The sequence below is a fragment of the Brienomyrus brachyistius genome, chromosome 5 (assembly GCF_023856365.1).
Source record: "Brienomyrus brachyistius isolate T26 chromosome 5, BBRACH_0.4, whole genome shotgun sequence".
NCBI lineage: Eukaryota > Metazoa > Chordata > Actinopteri > Osteoglossiformes > Mormyridae > Brienomyrus > Brienomyrus brachyistius.
In genome coordinates this window covers 21,670,738-21,694,717 of record NC_064537.1, presented here as the reverse complement: position 1 = coordinate 21,694,717, position 23,980 = coordinate 21,670,738, and the positions used below count along the sequence as shown (strand labels likewise).

The 23,980-nt window shown below is 42.9% G+C and overlaps 1 protein-coding gene across 3 annotated transcripts in view; it reads right to left on the bottom strand.

Annotated features, from left to right (window-relative positions):
* Positions 1–23,980, bottom strand: part of ankfn1 (ankyrin repeat and fibronectin type III domain containing 1) — a 129,362-nt gene that overhangs the window by 3,227 nt on the left and 102,155 nt on the right. For all 3 annotated transcript variants that reach the window (XM_049015562.1, XM_049015564.1, XM_049015565.1), the window contains 13 exons: positions 23,023–23,136; positions 16,719–16,816; positions 15,925–16,015; positions 15,233–15,340; positions 10,288–10,387; positions 9,708–9,840; positions 9,217–9,333; positions 7,815–8,027; positions 7,526–7,692; positions 5,456–5,606; positions 4,321–4,489; positions 3,496–3,662; positions 25–238 (listed from right to left, as the gene is read on the bottom strand). In XM_049015562.1, the coding sequence (XP_048871519.1) occupies positions 25–238; positions 3,496–3,662; positions 4,321–4,489; positions 5,456–5,606; positions 7,526–7,692; positions 7,815–8,027; positions 9,217–9,333; positions 9,708–9,840; positions 10,288–10,387; positions 15,233–15,340; positions 15,925–16,015; positions 16,719–16,816; positions 23,023–23,136 (1,842 nt within the window). The remainder of the gene's footprint in view (positions 1–24; positions 239–3,495; positions 3,663–4,320; positions 4,490–5,455; positions 5,607–7,525; positions 7,693–7,814; positions 8,028–9,216; positions 9,334–9,707; positions 9,841–10,287; positions 10,388–15,232; positions 15,341–15,924; positions 16,016–16,718; positions 16,817–23,022; positions 23,137–23,980) is intronic.

Sequence of the window (23,980 nt, the reverse complement as noted above, 5' to 3'; positions counted from 1 at the left end):
ACTCTTGGGTAAAAAAAGAATTACCATTCACACCCTTTCGTCTGCGCATCTCTGGTGAGGGGGAGGGGGTGGGGAGGTAGTCCATGTTTGAGGAGGTGGAGTCATTCTTCTGCATGGTGGGCTCGATGGCAGGGTCCACCAGCCAGGTAATGGGAACTCCACCAAGGGGCTGCTTATAGCGGGCGTACTGCAAGGCCTCTGTGATCCAGCGCATGTCCCTCCACATCTCGTCCATCTGCTGCATATGGCCAACAACAAAGACCGCTCAATAACCAATGGTGAGCTGCCAGGGTTCTGCTCTGGCCTTTCACATGGATGATAACCTTTCCAGCACAGTATATTAACCAGTGATGATGTCAGTGAGACTCGTGAAATTCCAGTTCTACAGAACAGAAGAGCAAAACATATGCACCAAGGACAGACATATGCATATACGTTCCAAGAACACCCTGGACCTAAATTCGTGTCTATCGCAAAAAGAACATGCAAATCACACATACACAGCCGGGGACGGAAGCAAACCCCTGAAGCGTCAGACCAAATGGCGACCCACTGCTCCAGTGCACTGCACTTTAATGAAGGTATTATTATTATTTCTCTGCAATGATGACTCAGTTGAATTTCTGAGGAACACCATATCTAACACATTTAGGTGGGACTTTATCATCACCTACATCACTAGAAAAGCCCAGAGACTGCTCTTCCTACCCTAGCACAGGAACCTCTACGTAGAACATCTCACATCCCATCGTCATGAACTTCTACTCAGTTATCATGCAAGTATGCTGACCATCCCATTGGTGCCCATACCCCTATTCCCCGAGTTTCCAAGACTAAACTGGAGCAAGTGGTCTACTACACTGAAGAGATGAACACTCTATATATATAAAAAAGCACCTTCACTGCCAGGGTGAAGAAGAGACTTGACAAGATGGCTGGAGATCCCACTCACCCCATCAGCTAACTCTTCAACAAACTACCATCACAGACGAGGTACAAGTCCATCGTCACTTCGGCTACATGCCAACTTCACAGATTCTTCGACAAACCATAGACAATTCAATAGACAAACCTGTCTATATTCAAGTAAAAAAAATACACTGTTGTAATACAAGCTACAGAACAGAGATAATCTTGAAAAAGTGAATAAATTTTTTATAAAGGTGATGACTTTCACATCCTCATTCAGTCTCATACAAAGACACATTTATTTTACTCCACTGAATTCCAATAACTGTTTTAGGCTAGATGAGGAGTGATGATTGAACCTGACTGAAGCAGTGAATATGGCTCCATTGCTTTTGTGGTTATTCCACCGCATTCAACATTCATTTCTCCATGTGAAATCCGTTCTGGTCTGTGATTCAGTAAAACGCTATGTGAGAGATCCCTACATCTTAAACATACTCACCATGACTAACTACACCTACAGCAGAAAGACTTGTCATCTACACCAATGATTTTATCACTGCGGAAATAACAATCTGTCTTCTAAGTTTTGGTGAACATAATAAGACATCTCCTTTAACAGCAAAGATGACTTTTTCAGACGTAACATAGTTCTGAGAACGAAAATCTGTCTTACCTATCAAAATAAGGCTGTTACTAAAGAATACTCTGTGCTGTACCAAAAGTGGGCTGGATTCTAAATCACAACGTGTTCCCCATCTTATCTGTGTTGGAAGCTTCCAGAAATTCTACTTTATTGCTGAGTTTACAATTTCTGTCGCACCAAGTAACCAGGAAAATTCCCTTTTGAAATCCCATTGACAAGGGGTGCTTATTTCATTAAGGCAAGCTTAAATAAACTTCTAGGAACATTTAGACCTCTTTCTGGCAGAATATGTGAGTTCTCCATGCGATGGGAATGAGTTTTGACATCAGGAGTGAGTATTTTGGAAGACATGGATTCAGATGACTGGGAGAGAACTGTGTGAACCCTTCTGGGGGATTTTCTTACATGCTCATAATTTTATTAAAATTGAACATTTATGGATCGAGCTATTAGGACAAGTTTTTACAAATTATAAGAATTTGACATTTGGTGGTCAAAATTATATCGTCCAAACATTATAGGCGATGGCACAAGCAAACATATCCTGATTATACGTAATAAAACACATGAAATTCCAGATCACATTCAAGAAACACTGCTGCTACACCCAACCCCTTGAAACGTGACTAGTGATCACTGATTCGTGGGATTTAAGCAGGGACATGCAAAGAGAATGATAGTGTCGGACACCGGGGCGGAATTCTTGGCCATGGCGGCCGTCTGGCACCAAGACAGACTGCGGAGCTGGCGGAAAGCAATCTATAGAGGCCATCGAGTGACATTTCCCATTTAATAAATCAGGAGATTCGGTTGAAAGAAAAAATGGGGCCACGGGGCATCTGGCGTTGGGGTCTGAGAGCAGCTACTCGACGATAACCGAGCAGCGAGAAGAAAGAGATGGATAGAAATGATATCCGTCCCACCGGAGTTCGCATTCGAGTTAATTTCCAGCGATACGTAAAGCTGACATGTGGAACGTTATCTGTCGCTGTTCATTAACAGAGATAAATTGTACTGCAGTATTTGATGACGGAATGACATTCCTGCAGAAGTTAACAGGGTATGGATATTTAGTACTTTAAAATCAGACTAGAAGAATCAGACAAATGGTGACGCTAACCTGCGTTTCCCCAACAGATGAACGTTTATCCTGTGAAATGCACACTTTTACAATAGTGATGCAATATACTATTTATAAAAAGCAAGATATTGGGCAGCTCGATATGGTCACAGCCCTGTCTGTTCCCTGATGGGAACATATTGTATTCTGCTTGGACACAGTGATAACTTCATTGGAGGAAAGGCTGCAATGTGGAAACTGGTCTAGCTGAAAATTAGCTAAGAGTTTGAATTAGAAGTAAAATAAACTGTTTTAATATTGTACCTTAGGTTAGTAAAGTTAGCCTAAGATAATCATGTCTTCAATAACTGACAATGCTGTAGTTTTAAGCAGACACAAACAAAACAGGCATAACATTCTCCATCACACTAAGAGTCTAAACTAGTTTTCCTGAACCTCTTCCAAAGTTCTTGGAGGCGAGAATATAAAAATGCTCTGTGCAGTTTTGTGGTTTATCTCTATTTATCACAAAGACCGTAGCAACAATGCTGGATTAGTTCTTTACAAAACAAATTGCAGATGACAATTCATTTTAAATTCAGAAAAAAACAGAGAATTCTTTGTAGCTTTTTATTGATTAAATGTTTATTGTTTAGCCTTTATATTTTATAGCATCAATACCTAATTGTTCAATACCTGTTGTAAAATGCTGTTTTTGCCCTTTTTAAATTCTAAATGCCAGATATACATAACTCACAATATCTTCAGCATTCTGCCTATATTCTTATATAGGTGCAGATAAGTGATATTTATGTGCAAAGAAATTTAACAACACAGAGCTATGACGATTACTAGAACAGCAATATGTTTAATGAAATACCTGTATGAAATCCAGAATATGCTGCTGCCTCTGCTTGGCAGTTGCAATTTCTGTGTCTGAGATGGCTTCTCGTACGGCCTGCTGAGTAATGAGTGCGTCGAGGTCCAGCACGGAGGACAGGCGACAGTACAGACTGATAAACTTCTCCTTGTAAGTGCAAAAGTGAACTGCAAAACAAAGAGCAGATTGACAAAGAGCATGCATTAAATAAGTCTGAGACCTCACACTTAGAAAGACGCTTCACAAATATAAATAACTGCTTCATAAAATACAAACATCATAAAGTGTGGAGTACATACATAACATGACATATATAAATAAAATGTATAGATAAAAACACACACACACATACACACACACACACACACACACACACACACACACATATATATATATTACAAATTATAATAATTCTGTTGTCCAAACATTAAAGGGGATGGCTCAAGCAAGTATTTTCCTGATTATATAGTACGTAATAAAAGACTATAAATTCCAGATCAAATGCAAGAAAACTGCTGCTATACCCAATATGTACATGTGTTTTTATTAAAGCATATAATATATATATTTCTAATCTCTGACCTACATGCAGATGTGAAGCATTTTGCTGAAGGTACACAAATACATGAGTGTAACAGAGACATTAACAATTTGCCATTCTCTCTACAGGTGTACCTCGCCAAATGGCTTGTAGGGCAGGCCGCAGCCAGTGCTGTGCCGGTGATTTATTGGCAGCCCATTGGGAGCCAGGCGAACAGATAGGAATCTGTGAATTTTTATAAGGCCACTGAGCTAATATTGTAGCCGAAACAGAAGCCAGTCTACCTAGCTCAAACATTTGAAGAGGGAGGTTGAGGAACCCCGAGTGCAGGGTGTAAGGATTAGTCTGTCCCGGGGCAGTGCAGACGTCGTCTGAGGCGGGTAGCAGAAGAAGAAAGGACACATTGTGACCCAGCTCCAGCACCTCCTGTGTGTAGAGACGGAAGTGCTTGGCCTGCAGAGGGACACACGCACACAAGTAGGGGGTTAGAGGGTTACAGAATGGCACGGGGACCTCGCATACCTGCACATATTACGGGCCTGCACTTTTACACAACCTGTCATTTATGCGGTCAGTCTGCCTGACCAATGCGCAGTACTGTATATGCAAGCATACGTGTGTGGGTGTGTGCACACAAAAGAGCACTATTTTGTGAATTGTCCACACTTCCCAACAAACCCGAGCGGATCGGGCAGATCAGGATAATGGCAAACGCTTCGGCTTAACGGAGCACAAAACGTCCCGCCTTTCTCTCCAATTTGCAACACTTAGCTTTCATTATCTACACAATAGGGAGCATTTGAGAAACGTTGCTGCCGGATTCTCCGCGAGACATACGGCAGTAAAGCTTAACGGTGAGGCTGTGGAAAATACACTTTATGACTCAGAGCACAGAATGTAGAGCTGATATAAAAGCGGCAATAAACCTCTGAGCAATAGGGGAAACGGCACGGACCGCGGTGGCTGAACGCGAGAGTGATCTGCGAGCGGGCCGGCGAAAGTCCACCGCATTCGCCGTGATTCATTTCACAGGTCACGGGAAAAAACACATTTTCACAAGCTCAGGATGTTTCGGCAGAAGGGGAGCGTCGACAGTTGGCATTAGCCGAGACTCCAGACTTCTGGCGTGCATGAGCGGTCTTGTGTTTTCGAAAAGTCTGGGATGACGGGACCCAGGTTTCGGAGCGCCTGAATGACGGCGGTGGAGACTTCGCTTCCTTCCCACATGTGACACACGGACTTAATCAGCTCTTCGCTGCTCTGCATGTTTTTGACAGAATGAGAGCTCTGATGGGCATGTGGGAACGCTGCGATGTCGGAAAGAGTATCTCGCACGGCCCTTTACCGAACCGCAGATAAGGAAAGAGAAAAACGAGTGACCTCTGGGCCACGCTCATGTGCCTGCGGCTCGTGAAGTACCTGGTGCAGAGGTAGATTGATCTGTTTGAGCAAGCCTTTCACGGCCATCTGGAGCTCGTGGAGGAAGAGCGGGTTGGGGCAGTCGCTGGTCTGATCCACGCTTTCCACATGCGCTGGGCCAGACAACCTCTGCAGCCAGTCCCACTCATCCCTAAGCATCAAGGAGAGACGGTCAGCGTAAGGAAGCACAAAGCGTGATTTTAGCCCCAGAGTGACTGCATGCCTTTTACATCTCACTTCAGTCCTGGCATCTGTAGCATAATCGGTGCTCGAAGTATTAAAGTACATTCAGCGTCAGCCATATATTTGCACTAATGTCCTGTCTGACACTGAAGTATTATGGCGTACGCTGATCCCCAAGACACAGTAACACTCAATTGCGCTTCAACTTAAGAACAATGGGGACTATGCTGTTACTTTGGGCCAAATATTCCACTAAACTAAACCGTTATAAAATATGAAAATGTGGATAAAATATCTGCCCGGAAAGCATAAAAACCTTTTCCCGGTCTCGCCTAACAAAACATTATATTCAATGTCTCTTTTGAGGTTATGAATTATTGCAAAAAGAAAAAAATATATAACTGTAAAACATTTTCCTTGATTAAAAATAATGGTTAGTATTCTGATGTGCTAAACATAAAAAGAAGGCTGATTACAATTAGCAGGCAGCACTATCAATGGTATGAAGAAACGACGTTCAAAATAATTTTCATTCTTTTTTTTTTTTTTTAAACTTCAATTTAACTACATCGCTGAGTCCTGCGTCTTGGGTTCTAATTCAGCAGTTTCTTTGTAGATGCCTGAACAGCAAGACAGAATGAGTGAGTGACAGATACACACTGAAAGCAGTTTGTTCCAGCACAAGGGGGCACACCACTGCCCGTGAGGCATGTTTATGGAAAAGAAAAAACAGAGATTTTTCCCTTGGGCTGAAAATGGGCATCATATCGTGTGCGCCCCACGTCTGGGACACGCCGGCCTCCTGCGGACTGCCCCAGTGCGACGCATGGAAAGCAATAGTAAATTTAGTGTTTTACTGCCACATTGAGTGGTTGGATAATATGCTCCCTGTCTAGACCTACCTAGTGGGGTCAAAGCTCTGACCTGAGATTACAATAAATAAATAGTTCATTCACAGAACAAAAACAAATAACATTTTTGTTTTGCCTATTAAAAATGTCCATGTGAAGAAAAGTATGTGTGCTCACGCTGAAGAGTGATTACTTAAAACCCCAGCGAAGAAACCCCCCCCAGCCCCCCCCACCCACCCCTTTTCTGTCGCTATACATTCTCCTTCGCTTCCTTCTAAATTCAGGCATTGAGGGTGTTTTTTTCTCATCCGAGTTTTCCTGTCTGCGAGGCATTGGGGTAGCGTGATAAATTGCCACACTGAAAAATTGCACCGGAGACCTCGAAGAGTGTCGCCAAGACCTTTCGCATGGAAATATCCCTGCTTTGGAATTTGAATCTTAAATTAAATACTCAAGTTGCTTGATTCAAGAGTGAAACACATTACGCACCACGTAGTACTATGCAGCATGTAGCCGATGTGCCTTTCGGGTTTTCAATAGGCTGTCTTATTTGGAATGAAGAAAAAAAAAAACACGCACGCGGCTTGATTTTCTCTGTCTTTCATCTCACACTCTCAAGTGTACGCCTGCGTTCGTCTGGCTTCCAAGAATCCACATGCTGCAGCCAGCCGGCATTGCAGAAATACTTCTATCTGGCTGCTACAGGCCCAGTTAAGAGGAATAATATCTGACAGAGCCCAAATAAACAGCCCCACACGAGGGGCTTCCTTTTACAAGGAGTACTGAATGGGGCGGGATTCCTCAGCAAGCCTTCTGGAGCACCGACTGCGACGGCGGGGGCCGGTCGCATAAAACATGCTCAGGCTGTGGTTGCACATCACGAAGTAAGACAATCGCTGGCGACAAGAACAGGGCGACCCTTGTTCCCTTTGTTTCCCGAGCAAGTAACGCACAGCAGTGTCTCATTGTGACATGCAGTATTAAAAAAAAAAAAAAACATGACATCATCCGTTGAACATGGGTGTCGGAAGCTCACCGTGAGACATTCCAGTTGTCCCTGATCTTGTAGTGGCACAGCATGTTGGGCACCCTTTGAGGAACCAGCACCTTGATCTGGTCCACAGAACTGCTCAACTTCAGGAAACCCAAGTAGAGCCCAGACGAGAGCCGGTGCTGACTGCGTCTCTGGTAGGCCAAAATATCCTGAAGAACACATACGGTTCAGTTAGACATTTTAGTTAGAAACCGAACATCTGGGAGCCCACAGGAAGTAGCCCCGCATCACGAGAGGGCCTTGTGTGTCAGAACAGCAGCTGGCGACGTGCCTGAATGGTGATGAGCAGGATGTCAAGCGCCGTGGGCTCTTCCGGAGTGGAGAGCGACTTCCTCTGACTCTGCAGCTTGGACACCTGCATCCATTTTCCATTGAAGAAGTAGAGGCTCTCCACCTCTCTGATGGTCACCAGGAGGACGTTCCCGTGCCTATCTTTGATGGGCTCGTAGTAGACACGGCCCAGGTTGTGCGTGCCTAGGAGATTCTGCGGGGCAGTCATGTGACAATTTTGACATCTGACAAAACGATGAGCCAGGCACAGGAAAGAAAAACAGTAAAAGTGCCCCAAAGAAACCTGCAGGGATTACAGGAGAGTGGAAAAACGTTCAAGCTTTTAAGTCTCTAGCAGGCTCTCTTGTTTTCCTGAGGCGTGTCATTTCTTAGACAACAGCAGCGCGTGAGCACTCCAGAGGCACAGTGCTACTGTCAGCTACCAAGCTCTCTGATTAATTGTTTCATTTCCCCCTCATAATGAGCTGGTAAACAGACCCAAATCCTCATTAGACTGTGCCTTCAGACAATTCATTCAGATGAGCAAAGTAATGATTCGGGCTTGTAGAGGGGGGTAGCAATCTGGCAGCTGGGATGCTGTGGGAACAGCATGACTGAAAATTCAGTGGTACAACATGATAAAATCCGTCTTACTAAAAGGTCTTACTAAATGCTGTAGCATTACTACTCTTACTCTGAACCTACACTGGATGAAATTATGCAGAGTCACAAAAAGCAGATCAGATGCTGTTAGTATGACTATCTAATCCCTGTCCCGGGGGGGCCGGACAGGGTTTGCATAATGCCATTTCAATTAAAAAGACCTGGATTCCACTTTGGCACCTAGTTCTTGGTGTGTGCTGATTGGTCAGTCTCCTATAAACACCCATGTGTTACTAATGTTAATGCAAAACAGATCTTTCAATCAAGGATACGAATCAGTAAAAGGCACAAGAAGAATTGAACTGATCAGCCAAGCACAGGATCCCTTCAGTTTTACAGTAGTTTGTAAAACCTGAAGTAGCTCATAGCGACCCCCCCCGACATGGATTACGTGGTCATACTACATGCTGTATGCAATACAAAAATTTGATAACAAGTTCCTTTGCCCCATTGTGTAAGGTGTAACCCAACTATATGTGACATTTCTGTTCGCACCAATCTGCTTTCCTTTAAATCTGCACATTAACAGTTTCCCAAGCAACAAGATACCAAAAAAACCCAAAGCGAGTGAGTAATGCAGCCTCAGATGGCTGCTGAAAAACAGGCTACGTGTCACTGCATGTGGCAGACTTTCGATGGACTAGCTCGGGGTGATCGACAGAGAGGATCGACAGGCATCTCCCGGCTCTGTGAAGTGGTTGATAATAAGCGAAGGCTCGTTTGACGGAGCCAACACTGACCTGGAGCTGGCCAGCAGCAGCCAGCATCTTCTGGCGGGCCTGCAGCGTGGACGAGGAGGACATGGAGACGGACATGCTCTGTCTCAGCCACCGCACGTCCTCCCACATGCAGGAGAGCTGCCATTCAGCACAGGAGGAGTCAGTCATGGGCCCAGATTACACATGCATGCATATATGCATGAACACACAAACGCACATAGAGAGAGAGAGAGATACTCTGTAAATGCGAGTGCATTTTCCATTTGCTCTAGCCATCCATCTATCCATTTTCTGTAACCGATTGCCCTATTCAGGGTTCGGGGGGTTGGGACCCTATCCCAGAGGCGTTGGGTGCAAGGCAGGGAACAACCAGGGATGGGGCGCCAATCTATCGCAGCATATGCTCTACTGCTGCAGGCTAAATATATTGCCTATGACACACCTATCCAATCATTCTTCTATGTCCTCCACGGTATAGTTTACTTAGACAGAAGGACAGTATCCCACCATACCTTAGCGAACCACAGAAAGTCCTGCATGAAGGAGCTGCTGTAGGAGTCATCGATCTCCACGATGGGGATCTGGTCCTCGTTGGTCACCAGAAGACTGTCCTTGTGATAGAACACTGCTGCCACATAGAGACCCCTGCAAATAATGAGATTAGGAGAGCGGCTGATTTCATTATGTCACGCCGGGCTGTGCCAGAGCAGGCTGAAATACAGTCTCGACCGGCGTAATTACACACAAGGAATAGGTTAGAAGCCAAATAAACTGATTAGGTGTGGCGTTTCTCCAAAGCCGACTTATGAAAAGACAATGTAATACCTGTAATGGGCTGAAGGCTAGATATTATCATCTCAGCTAGACGTTTTTACTCATCTTGTGTTATTATTAATAATATAACACATAGGTGAAATGCTCTCATGTTATATATACATATATATATATATATATATATATATATATATATATATATATATATATATATATATATATATATATATATATATATATATAATAACTAAATCGCTAAACTTGTACATGAAATTAAAAAAAACAATGTAAGAAGGGACAAAATGCTACCATAGTGACCTTTTCAATGTCTTTACAAATTTGTTTGAAGAATGGAAAAGGTGTTTAAGGCTTCGGGATACAGACTGCTTCCGGCTGGGGTTCTGAAGCTTCGATGTATCTAAGAAACAGAAGCACAAAGAGAAGCCATTTGATTGAAACACACACGCTGACATCTATGCTCAAACAAAGACATATCAGGAAATTTGACCTGGATAAACCACTGGCACAGGGATGGTAGAAAATGAAAAACACATTTGACCAGTGAGTGATTCCTCGTCCTATTCAGGGTCATAGGGGTCCGAAGCATATCCCTGAAAGTGCAGATACAATGTAGGGAATAACCTAGAATTGGGTGATAACCCACCACAGAGCGCATAAACACATCATTCAGGTGATGGGCAATTCGGTAACTCCCACTCACCGTGGCATGTTTTTCGACTGTGGGGAGAAACCCAGGAAGGAAACCCCACAACAACACAAGGAGAAGATGCAAACTCCACACACATGGAGCCATGGCTAGGACCTGAACCCTGATCCTAAAGCTATGAGACAACAGTGCCCACCTACTGCACCACCATGATTCCTCAAAACCTTAAAGTGTTGTTTCACTTTTTAAATAAAATGTCCTCAACCCAACAGAGCTCTCCTGACTGACGAGCTATCTCTGTGTTTTCAGCTGCAAACTGTATCTCTCAGTTCCTGCTGTCCGATCAGCCACGCATTTCAGTGATGGCAATCTTCAGACTCCCTTGAAATTAAGCATCCTGCAACTGCTCTCATGCAAACGGCTGGCAGACGAAACAGTTCACTCTGCAGAAAATCTGTTTATGCGTCAGATATAGATCACACTACCTATCATCCAGATCTCCCGAGATGGATTTCTGTTGTACTGAATCACCTCAGCTCGTCTAACAAACCCAGGGATAATTCAATTTCTTCTCACAAAGCCACTGTTTCAAAGTATCTCAGCTGTAAATAATCAATTTGGAACTGTAATCCCACTCAAACATTTCAGTAATTAAAAAGTTCTGAAAGAGATTCCTACGATTCGCATACCAGGCAGACACTGAGAATTAATAACACCAATGCTACATACTTAGGAAAAGTGGCAAATTATATCAATGGCATTTCACCCTATTATAGTTAATTGTACAGTGTGACACTAAAAGTGCACAGCATTTCATATCGGACAGTTTTAAAATGCCGAAGCTGCAGTCAAAATTAAGTCATATTTACAGCGCTTAAAAGACCAATTTTTCAAGAATACTGGGACATCATTAAAATGTCATCTGGTGTTGTCTGTGCGTGAGAAATGGAGATAAAGGTAAATCACTAATCAGCACCTGCTGAAGTCCACTTAAGTTTCCATAGACTATGGTAAAGAAACAACACAACCCAATAAGGTTCTGGAGATTTTATAAATTTAAAAACACAGAAATTACGCCGTTGACAAAGCCACAACGTATTCCAAGAAAAAAATCCATCCAAGGGCTGTGACACGGTTACTTATGAAGTCTAGATTGTGAATAATGCTCAGTATGAAGATACAGCAGATGATCTGCAATGATGAAAGTGAACTTAGTTTATTTATATTCTACGGCTTTCCTGGTCATCCATTGTGTCGAAATGCGATTCACACAACAAAATTAGCTCTCGTTGTTAATCTATATTATTTTCAGTTCAGCGCGTTAAATTGTTTTGACAAGTGGATTACATGACATGAGTGCGTTGGCCTGTTATGCGGCCCAGATGTCATGGCTAATAAATAAATACTTATTTTCATTTATGAGAAGTGAAAAAAAATGGATGGCTTTGATTAATGAGGTGGCACTCCATCTGCCTACTCTGCAAACAAAACATAATCGTAAAGTTTCGCTGCTCTGAGAGGGAACATTAGAGAAACATAAGGAGAGGGGAAGAATGGAACATTATCCATAACTTTTAGTAATTTAGAACAGGTCAACAGGGCCTTTTCAACACTCGCAAAGGTAGAGGGCTCATCTGTAATGATCACGGGCAAGACTTTCCAGCTCCTTCTGACAGAAGCAGCTTATATAACTGGGCAGAGAGTGCCTGTGAGAGCCAGCTGGGCTGGGGGGCGGAATGGCGGGGGGGGGGGGGGGGTCACTGTGTCTCAGGCAGGAACACAGAGCGCTGTGTGCGCCACACACCCCTTAGTCTGTAAGCAGACTCTCAGCCCCACATATACACATCATAAATTAAGATAACCTCTCCTTCAATGAATGTATTTTTCTCAGGATTTTATAGTAGTGTCATTGTACCAGTACTGATTAATTTTGCAGATTTATTTTCGAACACTGGCTCTCCAAAAATAAACTGTGTAAATATGAAACCACACAAGCACGCGCATGGAGACAGATGGACACACACACACACACACACACACACAGACATATTTACTGCGTAAATATCCCCCCTCGTATACAACACTGCGGGCGACTCTTTCAGTGTCTCATCATTTCAATAACTGTGTGTTAAACTTGACTTTTATCTGGTCACTTCAGATCACACAGCACCAACCTGAATCTCCCAAATTACTATCAGCATAAACGTACCATCACCGAGTTGAAGTACAAATATCAGCATGACGTCCACATTCCTATCTCCTTCAGGCAAATTTGTACTACTGCTACAAAAATGATGTTAAGTTAAAATTAAGAATATTTTGCACATAACAGCAGTACTTTTAAATTCTGAAGGATGTTTACTCTTGTAGTAAATTCTGACTAGAGTTTGGAGAAAGTGGGTTTTATGACATTTTTTTTTTCTTAGTGGGAGGCAATGGGAGTGTCTGTCCAACACTTGAAATAGCATGGCTGAAAAAAGGACCCAATTCTCAAACAAAATGAAGTCTTTTATATAAAATCAATTATACAGTATAGCTAGTGAGGCTGGCCCACTCTCCCTCTGACATCATTAGTGTTGACTCATAAACAGATGAGTGATGAACACTTTTTCTTCTTCCTGAACGCGGTCGTATATAGTTTGGTAATGGAGCCAGTGTGTGTGAGTAGCGGGGCACTGTCAGCACCAAAAACAGCCGACCTCTATCCGCCACTGTGGATTAGCGGCCGGCAAGAGGCCAGGCCTCCCCGCAGTCGCGAGACGCAGGCCTCAGCCTATGGACGGCGGGCTGCATCCCGCCTGCTCGCTGCAAAGAGGTGTTTTCACTCTGCTGAGAGTCCACTGGCCGCCACTCTGCAAAAGCACTAGTGTACGGGCAACATGGGAAATGAGCAGACAACAAGATAAGTGTAAACCAAAAAGCATTCACCTCCCCCTTCCCCCCCCCCCCTTTACAAATACAGGGCTATGAAGCAGAGCAGTGTGTGTGTCCTGAAAAATGATACCGAAAATGCTATTTCAGAAAGAATTACTTCAATAAAAAAATTCTTCCACGCTCCGTTTACTCACTCTAATACAAATGCAACCGGCTAAAATCAGAATAAGTGAGTAAAGCTGTGGCAGTAGATGCTGTCATACCTGTGAACAAGCTTTCGCAGTGGAGAGGTAGCTATCAAACCATCTAAAATATCAGATTTGGCTTATTTGCGCATTCAGACACAAATGAAAGGGCAGCACTTTGAAAGCACAAGTACCCTGACATGGCTTTGTACAGCTGATATAATCATCCAATCACATTAAAAAGTGGAATTATTATAGGCAAACTTATCATTTCATATTCACTTCTGGAAGACATGGGAATACTGTACTTGACAGGCATTTTCCAGTAACATAATTCTTTCAGCTTGGTAATTACGTGTTATCGCAAACCTCGTCTCTGTTACCAACTGCCAGTGATTTTATTCAATTAAAAGCAGTGAGCTGTCCCTTATAATCTCATAAACTGAGAAGTGATCACCTCAGTTTGCGATAATGACATCAATCTTAACATTTCAAATGATTTAATATGTTTTGGCTCATTAACTTAAAATCTTTCAACTAGAACATATTCCACTTTTTTCTTCCCCCATTTCTCTCTTTAAGCCACACAAAGGCCAAAGTGAACTACAACATTATACTGAATGCGATAATCTCAACGAGTTCAGGATACAAGATAAGATTTTTATACTACAGTTTTTAATATTTAATCCCAATTAATCACAGTTGTTTTTGGAGATGAACATTCCTCTGACATTATTCAAAAACTATTAGCTAAATTGCAAGCATTAAGTGAGTTTGGCAAATAGAAAGTCTGAAACTGGATAAAAGTGTTCAGTGTTCATCTTCTGCTTTACAAAGCACCAAACCTTTGAGCCAGAGCCACATACATGAAACCGATGCCGTTCCTTTTCCTGAAAGGCCGCACAAGCTATCGTTCTGACTCTGAAGCAGGAAAATAACGGTGCAAACATTTTCACTCATCTGCTGACATTAGCCAATGTCATGGCAATTCCCTTCTTATGAAAGCCCATGAATATTCCTCCATGGATTGGGTATTTTCTGTCTTAGCTCAGTTAACAAAAGCTTACTTTAAACCCCTGTAAACTTGCTATAACCCTATTTTTGGGAGAGACAAGAACCGAAGATTTTTTTAAGCGTCGTTTTGTTTCTACTGCTATATGGTCACTGATTCTCCCTTGTTTGGATATTCCTCAGAATACACAATAAAACATCTTATAACCCTGGCAATTCTGCGCATACCTGGCAAAGCCAGGGAATGTGTAGGAAGATGAGGGTGATAGACAGAGAGCGGCAGACAGGGGGTAGACAGACAGGGGGGAAGACAGACAGGGGGTCCTGGGAGTCCTGCGCAGAATCAACTGTTAAGGTGAGTAAGCAAATTGAAAACAGATGTGCTGCCATGTCCTGCTGATGAATATGCTGGCACCAGCATGGCCACCCGGGTGCACCTCCCCCGCCCCGGTGCACCTCCCCCGCCCCGGTGCACCTCCCCCGCCCCGGCGCACCTCCCCCGCCCCTCAGCTCCCCCTACCCTCACCTCCGGCGCTGTAATGCTGGTGTGTGGCTCGAACCTGCTGCAGCAACCGCTCCATGGCTTCGATGTGGCCCCGGTACTTTGGCTCGCGCCCCTCACAATCTCTCCAGTCTGGGAACAGTAATGGATGAGAGACATCACCTAAACACGTCTCAGGGGGCCCACAGAGTAATGAACGAATCCGGCCTCATCTCTCTGTCGTGTTTAATATAACCTCACATGACGCACGGGGCATTACTCTTGCACACTGCGGCAGGCTGCGGCAAATCTTTGCCTTTTCAAATCTACAGATTATTAGAATGCCACCGCTTGTATGCTTCCTCCGGCTTTCATGAAATAAATCAACTTCCACGTTCCACGGAGACAAAACAGATACTGAAACTTTGAAGCAGATTCCGACTATAAACTGAAAGACATTCTCTGCCTTCAAGGATGAAGGTTTTCAGGCCATCTTCGTGACTGAGTATTTTTGATTCTCTGTCACTAGTGTTTAAAGGTAAACATCTTACATAAAAAAATAAACGAACAGACTGTACTATTGTTTACCAGTGGCCGAACTGCACGTCCAAAACCAAAGGTTGGAGTATTTTTAAATTACCACCACAATACTGGGAGCAGTAATATTGAACTGACTACTTCAAGGCAGCGTTTCTTCGCCAAATAAAATCATATGATAAGTCATGTGATAAACTTACTGGACGGGGCAGCTGAAGGAGGCAGAGATGGTTGTGCTGGACTCCAGCCCTTCATATTATAGGCAGAGACTTGAACATAATAAGTCCTTCCCTGCCACAATGCAAAACAGAGAAGGTGATTACTCATTCTGTCTTTGCTAGAATGGTATCAACACAGCGCCATCAAGCTGAAATAAATCTCCTTATTTATGTTGTGTATAAAAGGCAATATGCTGATCGCATGTTATTTTTGCAAATGTGCTGCATACAAAGTGAGTGGGTGTAGTCGCCTCTGTATGTAGGGAGGGGTGACTGAAGATGCTCCTCTCCATGAGGTGGAGCTGAATGGCAGCAGAGAAGGATGGGTGTCTACAAGGGGTTTGACCTCCTGGCTGAATGGCCCAACCGAGGAGAGAGAGGTCACCGCTGGGCACAGACCCCCTGCGGGGCCGGGGGCCGGCAGACAGGCAGAGCGGAGCCCCTATCTGACCCCTGACCCTCAGCGATCTGGCGGGAAATTACCGCGGATTGCACCTTAGCTTCCCTCGCATGCAGCCAATCTCCTCAGATCTCTCCACATGAGAACTCGCGAAAATCCTTTATGCTGTCTGCTTATTCCTTTGTGTATCGCAGATCACGAATACCAGACAAATTACGCTTAATGACTGGCGGCTGTTGTCAGAGGAATGGCCGATTTGGCGTTACTGCCAAGAGTGCTGAATAAAAATGTCAGGACCCGCCCTCTACTTTGCTAAATGTCGGCCTAGCGGGGGGTGGTGTTGGGAGGCTGCTCAGTGGAGCGGTTTGGCATTTACCGTAGTGAGCCCTGAGATTGTGCACCTCTGAGACTGCAGATTATCCAGGATCATTTCCCCGGCCAGCAAAGAGAAGTCCTTCAAGCAGCTCCACTCTACTGCAAGACAGACAGAGCAAAGCAGCCACTTCAGTACAAAGGTCTGCAGCCAGGACCCCAAACAGCAAGGGTTAGGGCCCTCACTGAATCGGAGGTCTTCTGAAAACATTCATTAAATCCAAGCCGGTCGAACCACCAGTGATGTAAAACGAGCACAGCGACTGTATATAAATATTTTGAATATATGCTTAAATATGCTGATGCTAAGTTGACATTAATGGTTGCAATTTAATACAATTATTTTGACAAGGCAGCTGAGAAAGAATCTTTCATATGTATTTTATACACGAGCGTTAGCTGTTTACAAGAGATGAAATTTCACTTCTTCGAAACAGAAGTTCGACTACCAAATGTTATCTCTTCATGAAATATTAACTCCAAGTGAAAAATATGTTCTTCGACCGCAATTTGTTATTTCAACAATATACAGTATGAAAACATATATAAATAATGATCGAATCGTTTATGGGACACTGACTTTGCCAAAGTTGTGCGCACTGTTGACTTTGGAGATATTTCATGCTTGAAAACAAATCTGTGCAGTATTTCAGGGTCTGGCAGCGCTCAGTACTATAAGGTTAGTGCGGAGAGCTCTGCCCATTCGGAGCATGGTATCGGGTGAATGTGCTACTGATTGGCGTCTCTCCTGGTTTGCGCTAAATGGACAGCACTGCACCCTTCTCTGAGCTTCTCTAAATGGCCAGAGAGGGCCTCAAGTTACAGATGAATATCGCTCCCATCTACACATGTGCTGTACATTTGCAAGATGAATACAGATTTAAGAAACATATGGAATTGGGTAATAAAACCTCCTGTGCTTGATATTCACTTCAAGGCGAGGATAAAGGTAAAAGAAGAAGGTACGCATGTCTTGTAGCAACATATAATGCTCTCCAACCATGTGAAGCAATTACAACGGGTCCACTGTAAACCTGATAGCTGAAGATACAAATGGTCTCCCAGCAGTCTACCAACACTCCTAGCTGTAGAAAGCAGCCTGTCCTTGAGAACTTTGCGTTGCATGATGTGAGCTCAGCACTTCATTCCGTTTAAAGAAGGGTACTTTGTAAATCCTGATTTCTCACTCATATTGAGCTGCTCACCTTGACTTGCCAGAGACTGACAAAAACAGGCACGATGCAGACTTCATCTGTATTCACCGAGAAGTGCTCAAGGACTTCAGACTGCCGTCAGAACCGTCAAGAGAGAAGCAGCGCAAAGGTCTCTACTGCCTGTTCCCTATTATCTGCCATGGTGCAAGCTTGCTAAATATAGCTGAGGGACACAAAGAAAAGCAAAAAAAAAAATGTGGACCTGCAAATGAGCCATTTAATAAATACCAGGGAAAATTATAAGGCTAAATGAAAGGAAAAAATGAACAGAAGTAGAAAACAAATACAATTATACAGAACATGAAAAAACCCAAGTCAAACAGTTCAAAAGGGGGGAAATCAATAGCAACAATATGTGAAAATTACCTACAACTGTTCCCCATCCTCCTCTCATGTAACAAGTCAAACCACAAGCTATGCTCTTCTAAAACACCAGGCCCCAGAGAATTCTGACATTTTCATGCATGAGCTCTTAATGAGCCATGCTACCACTTACGCAACATGACTGATCACTTACTCAATAATATCTGACGGCATGAGCCACTGGTCGCTATATAATGGGATTTCTAAGTCCTATTTTATATGCCATGCTTCTGAGTGAAGCAACAATGGATGTAAGTAGGTTAATGGCAGTATACTATGATAGTTCATCTTGCGAACATGATCAATTCATGATTTCGATAGGGACTGAAGTATGAATTATTATTTTTATTGCAGTATGTTCCAGGCTTACGAGAATTAAAGAAGCATAGATCGTTACTTTGAGAATATGAAACTTAGATTATACTACATTATGTGAGTCCAACACCTCTAACCACTCCATCCATCCGTCCATCCATGCATCTTACAACGTACAAATTCACAGGTAGCCACTACATGCACACTAAACAATGGGCATTAAAAGGACATTTAGTGCACCAGAAATGCCTTCTCATTTTGCTTATGTACAGTACTGTGCAAAAGTCTTAGGTAGGCAAAGATAATGATGTTTGGATTATCCTTGTTTTGGTGTAAAACTATGATATACGTAGTTCTAATGTTAAATTATATTTTTTGTTCTAAGCCAAAGAACACTTGCTACCTAGATAAACAACTTTAAACATTTCTCTGGACTGCCTAAGACTTTTGCACCGTACTGTACTTGAGTAAGAAGCACATGCACTGGAGGTTAAGGGCTTTATGTGGTTTATTAGGCTGAGCAATATTATTATCCTGTTAAATAGGATGGTGAGCCCACGGCGGCTCAGTAAATAATGCCGTTGCCTCCAGGTTTTGGGTTTGACTTTGGTCCAAGACCTCTGTGTGTGGATCTTGCATATTCATGTGGGTATTCTCCTGGTAGCCTGGTTTCCCCCCACAGTCCAAAGGCATGTGGCTCAAGGGAATTGGTGATCTAAATTTCAATTAGTTGGGCTGCGGGTGCACATGTGACTGCCCTGTACTGGTGCCTTGTTCAGGGGCTCTACAGTGCTGTAATTGGGAGAGTTTGGGAGGGCATGTGTAGGACCAGGGATTCGGGTGATAAACATTCACATCCTATTCCTAACCGTAATTATTTGCACCTGTCCCTCATTTCCCCTATTCTTTTTTTTCCTGTATATGTGTGTACATCTCCCTTCCAGTAGCAAACCAGAAACCCAGTCTCAGAAGCAGGAAGTGCTGGCAAGAGCGACCGTTTTGCAAGTTTTTTTTTTTTTCTAGCAAATTCACCGGAGAGGTTTGTTGTTTTTTCCCCCCCCGCTCTTTATTTACTTTTACTCCTCTCTCTTTGTCCCTGATCCCTCGAGGAGGCAACAATCAATATAAAGCTATTCTTCGTGGCCCTTTCTGAATGTAATGAAAAAAAGTAAAGCAACACGCAAGCAGCAGACCTCAACTCAATTTAAATGCAGGATTAAATAAAGAAAAATGGCAGTCGGTGATGCTTAAACTAATGAGAAAAGAACGCACCGAGAATAATTACATGCTTTTGATTCATCTTTCATTGCACCTTCCCTTTCTTTTAATGATCTGTTGATTTTTAATAAAATTTTAAATAGCACTTAGGCGTTATGTCCACCATGATGATGATGCTTGGGGACAAACCTAACACAGTGACCAGAACTGTCGACCGTCCGAATGAAGACAGCACATACAAAACAGATGGAGCAAAGAAGGAAAACACATAGCACTGTTTCGAAAGCCAAAGCAGATATTTCTCCAAACGTTTTAGACCAATCTTTTATCTTACATCTTCCGTTACTTGTACTGTCACACCACTATTTTTAGCAAATGATCAGAATACAGGTAATATACAGGTAATCTGTACAGACTGGAGGCTTTGGCCCAGTTGTCCAGAGAACGAATGAAGAGGCAACCACATCTCGGGCAGGTCCTGCACCCGCTCACTCCTGATCCTCACGACGCAGGGCTCAGAGTTTGGGGAATAAAACAAATCCCCTAGTAGTGTGGGTCTTCCCAGGCATGGATTCTCACTTTTCTGGGAATGAAAGGGAGCAGCTTTCAGGAAAGAGTGATGGGATCAGCAACCTGCCATGACAAAGAAGTGAGGAGCATAGATCGGTCAGCATGGTGCAGCGCCGAGCCCAGATTGCTGCATGCAGACATGCAGAGCGACAGCAGGCTTAAAGTGTCTGATTAGGCCGGGGGACCATGGGACTAAATTACCACCAGTATAATGTCTTCAGTTTGACCATCGTCTACTGGAGTTTCAACACATGTGAACACAGACGCCTGAAAAGTTCGGTTCTTCCGCCTCTGTGTGTGTTCTCTTTTAATGAAGCGGTTCTTTATCTCATCTCAGTTTTATTTATTAATAATAAATCAATTTTGTATAATCAGATCCTAAATTATTTGGATCCCAAATGACTGGGCAGGGATTCATTTTTTTTCTTTTAATAATGAATTTCGTCACTTCGTTGTAATTAAAGTATTAAAGGATTTTCAAAGACGAGTTAATAATACTTGTCCTGTCTTGTATGACTTCAGTTGTAAATCAGTTTCTGAGAAGGTGATATATGTGTCTTATATCACAAAATGCTGTATGCTAAAGCCGTTTGCTAGTTTGGTCATAATATTTATAACATAATTATGCTTTATAATCATTTCACTGCTTACCCTTACAAAAATGTGGCTTAATTTAAAAACACACGATCTGGAAGCCAGTATTTCATCACTTTCCTCATCACCAGCACCGAAATTCTGTAGTCATCAGATAAAATCACTGAAACATATCTGGTTTCTTCAAGTAAGATAACTGCACATTTTCGGGACATCAAGGATAATCTTGAACTCATAGATCAAATCAACAATGCTGCTATTATTAGGGGATTCTTCCAGAGCTCTTCTTGGTGTTTGTATTTTAACCATGAAAATAGAGGAACAGTTAGAAAATAACCAAGGTCGAATCTCATCTGCCTCAAAGACGACCAACTGAATGGAAATTATAAAAGAAAGCAGTAATTTTGGGTAAGCATGGAAGTAAATCAAATGATATTCTATAGGCCTGTTAAACAGAAAAACTCCATTTTGGCATTCCCTCTTACTGTGGCTTTTGGTAAAAACCCAAGAATTTCTAATTTGACATGAAGCCATTTGTCAGTGGAGAAAAGGAATTTTATTCCTGCCCTACACTGTCTATAAGCATTGTCTAAGAACTGTGTAGTTAAATGAGAAGGTTAAAAAAAATTGCAAAAATATATAGCAATTATACAGCGCTCCCCCAAACAGACCCACAGTATCTCGGGAAAATGACTGATATTTAGGAAATTATTTCAAAATTTCACACAGAAAATAATATTATATAACCAAAGTGACCAGTGCTTTCATTGTGCTTCCAAAAGCTCTTAAATATTGAGGTATTTGAAGTAGTTGACAGTGATTATAACTGATGATTGGTGCCATCAAAATGCATGGAGATCTCTGCCAGTTTTCCACCGTGGAAAAGTGAGCCACTGGGGTTTATTTTCAGCAGTGACTTCCAATTAATCACTATTGACGTGCACGATTTCTCTGAATGATTCACAATCTATCCCTTTAGATTAAAAATCACCACAAGCCCCTGTTTGGAAAAGCGGATATGTCAGCAGCTCATTTCTCACGTTGCCCTACGTGCAAACGGCAACACACACTCGCCCTCACAGCCTGGGTCAATGTTTTCGGACTGTTTTGACCCGAATCACGTTGGATTTTCAGCCTAATTTATTACTCTCAGTTCTGTGTGGTTCTTCTGTGCTAGAGGAGCCAAAAGGCTAAATACAAAGGAAAACAAACAAGTGTTCTCGCCGCTCGCTTAAAGAAAACAGGTCTTAATGTCTTTGAAGTGCCGGGGACACAGAGGGAGGCCTGGGCAATGATGAGTATGGAGACGCTATGCCAACATTCCTCTGCTGGCAAACGGGAGCCACCAAGAGATGGGGGGTAAAACAGACAAATAATCCAGCGAAATTAAGGACATCTATCTGTGCAGGACGTAAGCGCAGGAAACATACAACATTCGATGCAGAAAATGGAATCGCACATGAGCAATCAGAGCTGTCACTCAACATCCAACAAACCGTTTATCCAGGGTAACATATTTAGTGCCCATACGAATACAAAAATATACCATTATACGTCAGGAATTTTTTTTGTCAGTCCTTGGCTTGTGTTGGCAAGTCTGAAAATAAGCAGGGATATGATAAACAAGATGTTTTACTATAGCTTGAGAAGGACTTACTGAGGAATAAATAAAGACTACATGCTGTAACAATTATTTAGGAGTCACTTAAATTACCTGTAACTGTTACAAAGGCTCAGACTGAAGGCTACACCCCAGGAAGGAGAAGGACCACCCAACGCTTCAAAGAGCAAAGCCCTTGTTGTTTTTGTTAATGATTTAAATAACAGCGGCAAGCCACGATGTGGCTTGCTGAGGAACTGGGTTCTTGTGTGGTGAAAAAATGTTATTTTCTATCCATAAATGAAGTTTTACAAGGCAGTGTCAAATTAGAGCTACAGTTTCTCTAACAACAAGCTTCACAAAGCATCCATGATGTAAAAAAAAAATGCTATAAATAGGTGTAGTGTTTCCTGTCATGGAGAGCGGGTCCGTACCCCTGTATTTGGTGACCACTGCTGAATTGATGCTGAGCGGCTCCTGGTAGGTGACAGTGACTGATGTGCTGCTCGTCACACTCAGACGCACGTTGGCCGGTGCCTCTGGGATCTCTGGGTGGGAGGCAAATAACAAAAGGTCACCCTGAACCAGTGATTCCCAATCATGTCCTTGGGGACACACAGACAGTCCACGTTTCTGGTCCCTACTGGGAGCTGGGAGGGGCCAAAAATGTGGAATGTCTGACAGGGAGCTCGGAGGGAGCAAAAACGTGGACCGGCTGCGGGTCCCTGAGGACCGGATTGGGAAATACTGCTCTAAACAAAGACTAGTGTGGGCCCGAGTAGCAAAGAAATACTACAGGAAAATAAACAATTCTAAGCAGATAGTATCTGGATGAACAAAAACATACAGAAGTATGTGTATAGCATGTTATGTGCTATATATCCTTTAACCTCCATTTCTTTTTCATGAAACTGTTGCAGTTACGAAAACATTTATACTGTACCTTTAAAATAAAACACACGCGAGATCTAATTTAACCATGAAACAATTTCTCTGCACATAGGAAGCAGACATGTGACTTATGTGAACAGTGATAGCATTCGAGCGCTTTTACTATTTGCTGAGTAAATAGTTTAATTTAACCCTTCATTACCTATAGAGTTATACTTGAATGCTAATAATGTAGCAATAGTACTCCTCTACCCACAAATAAAACCTGTGTCTGTAAAGAGTAGTTTATGATACAGGTTCATGACATCGGTGCCTTTGGGTCTGTGTATACTGTGTTCCCTGGGTTTTCTGAGAGAGCAGTAAGTATGAATTGAAGAGCTTCTGCAGAAAAGCCTCCAGCTACCTTCTACTCTGATCCTTGTTTTGACTACCTCAGGTCTACGGCTTGGTCTGGTTGTAACTCAAGCCCACATACTGGAACTAATTACATCATGCAGCATT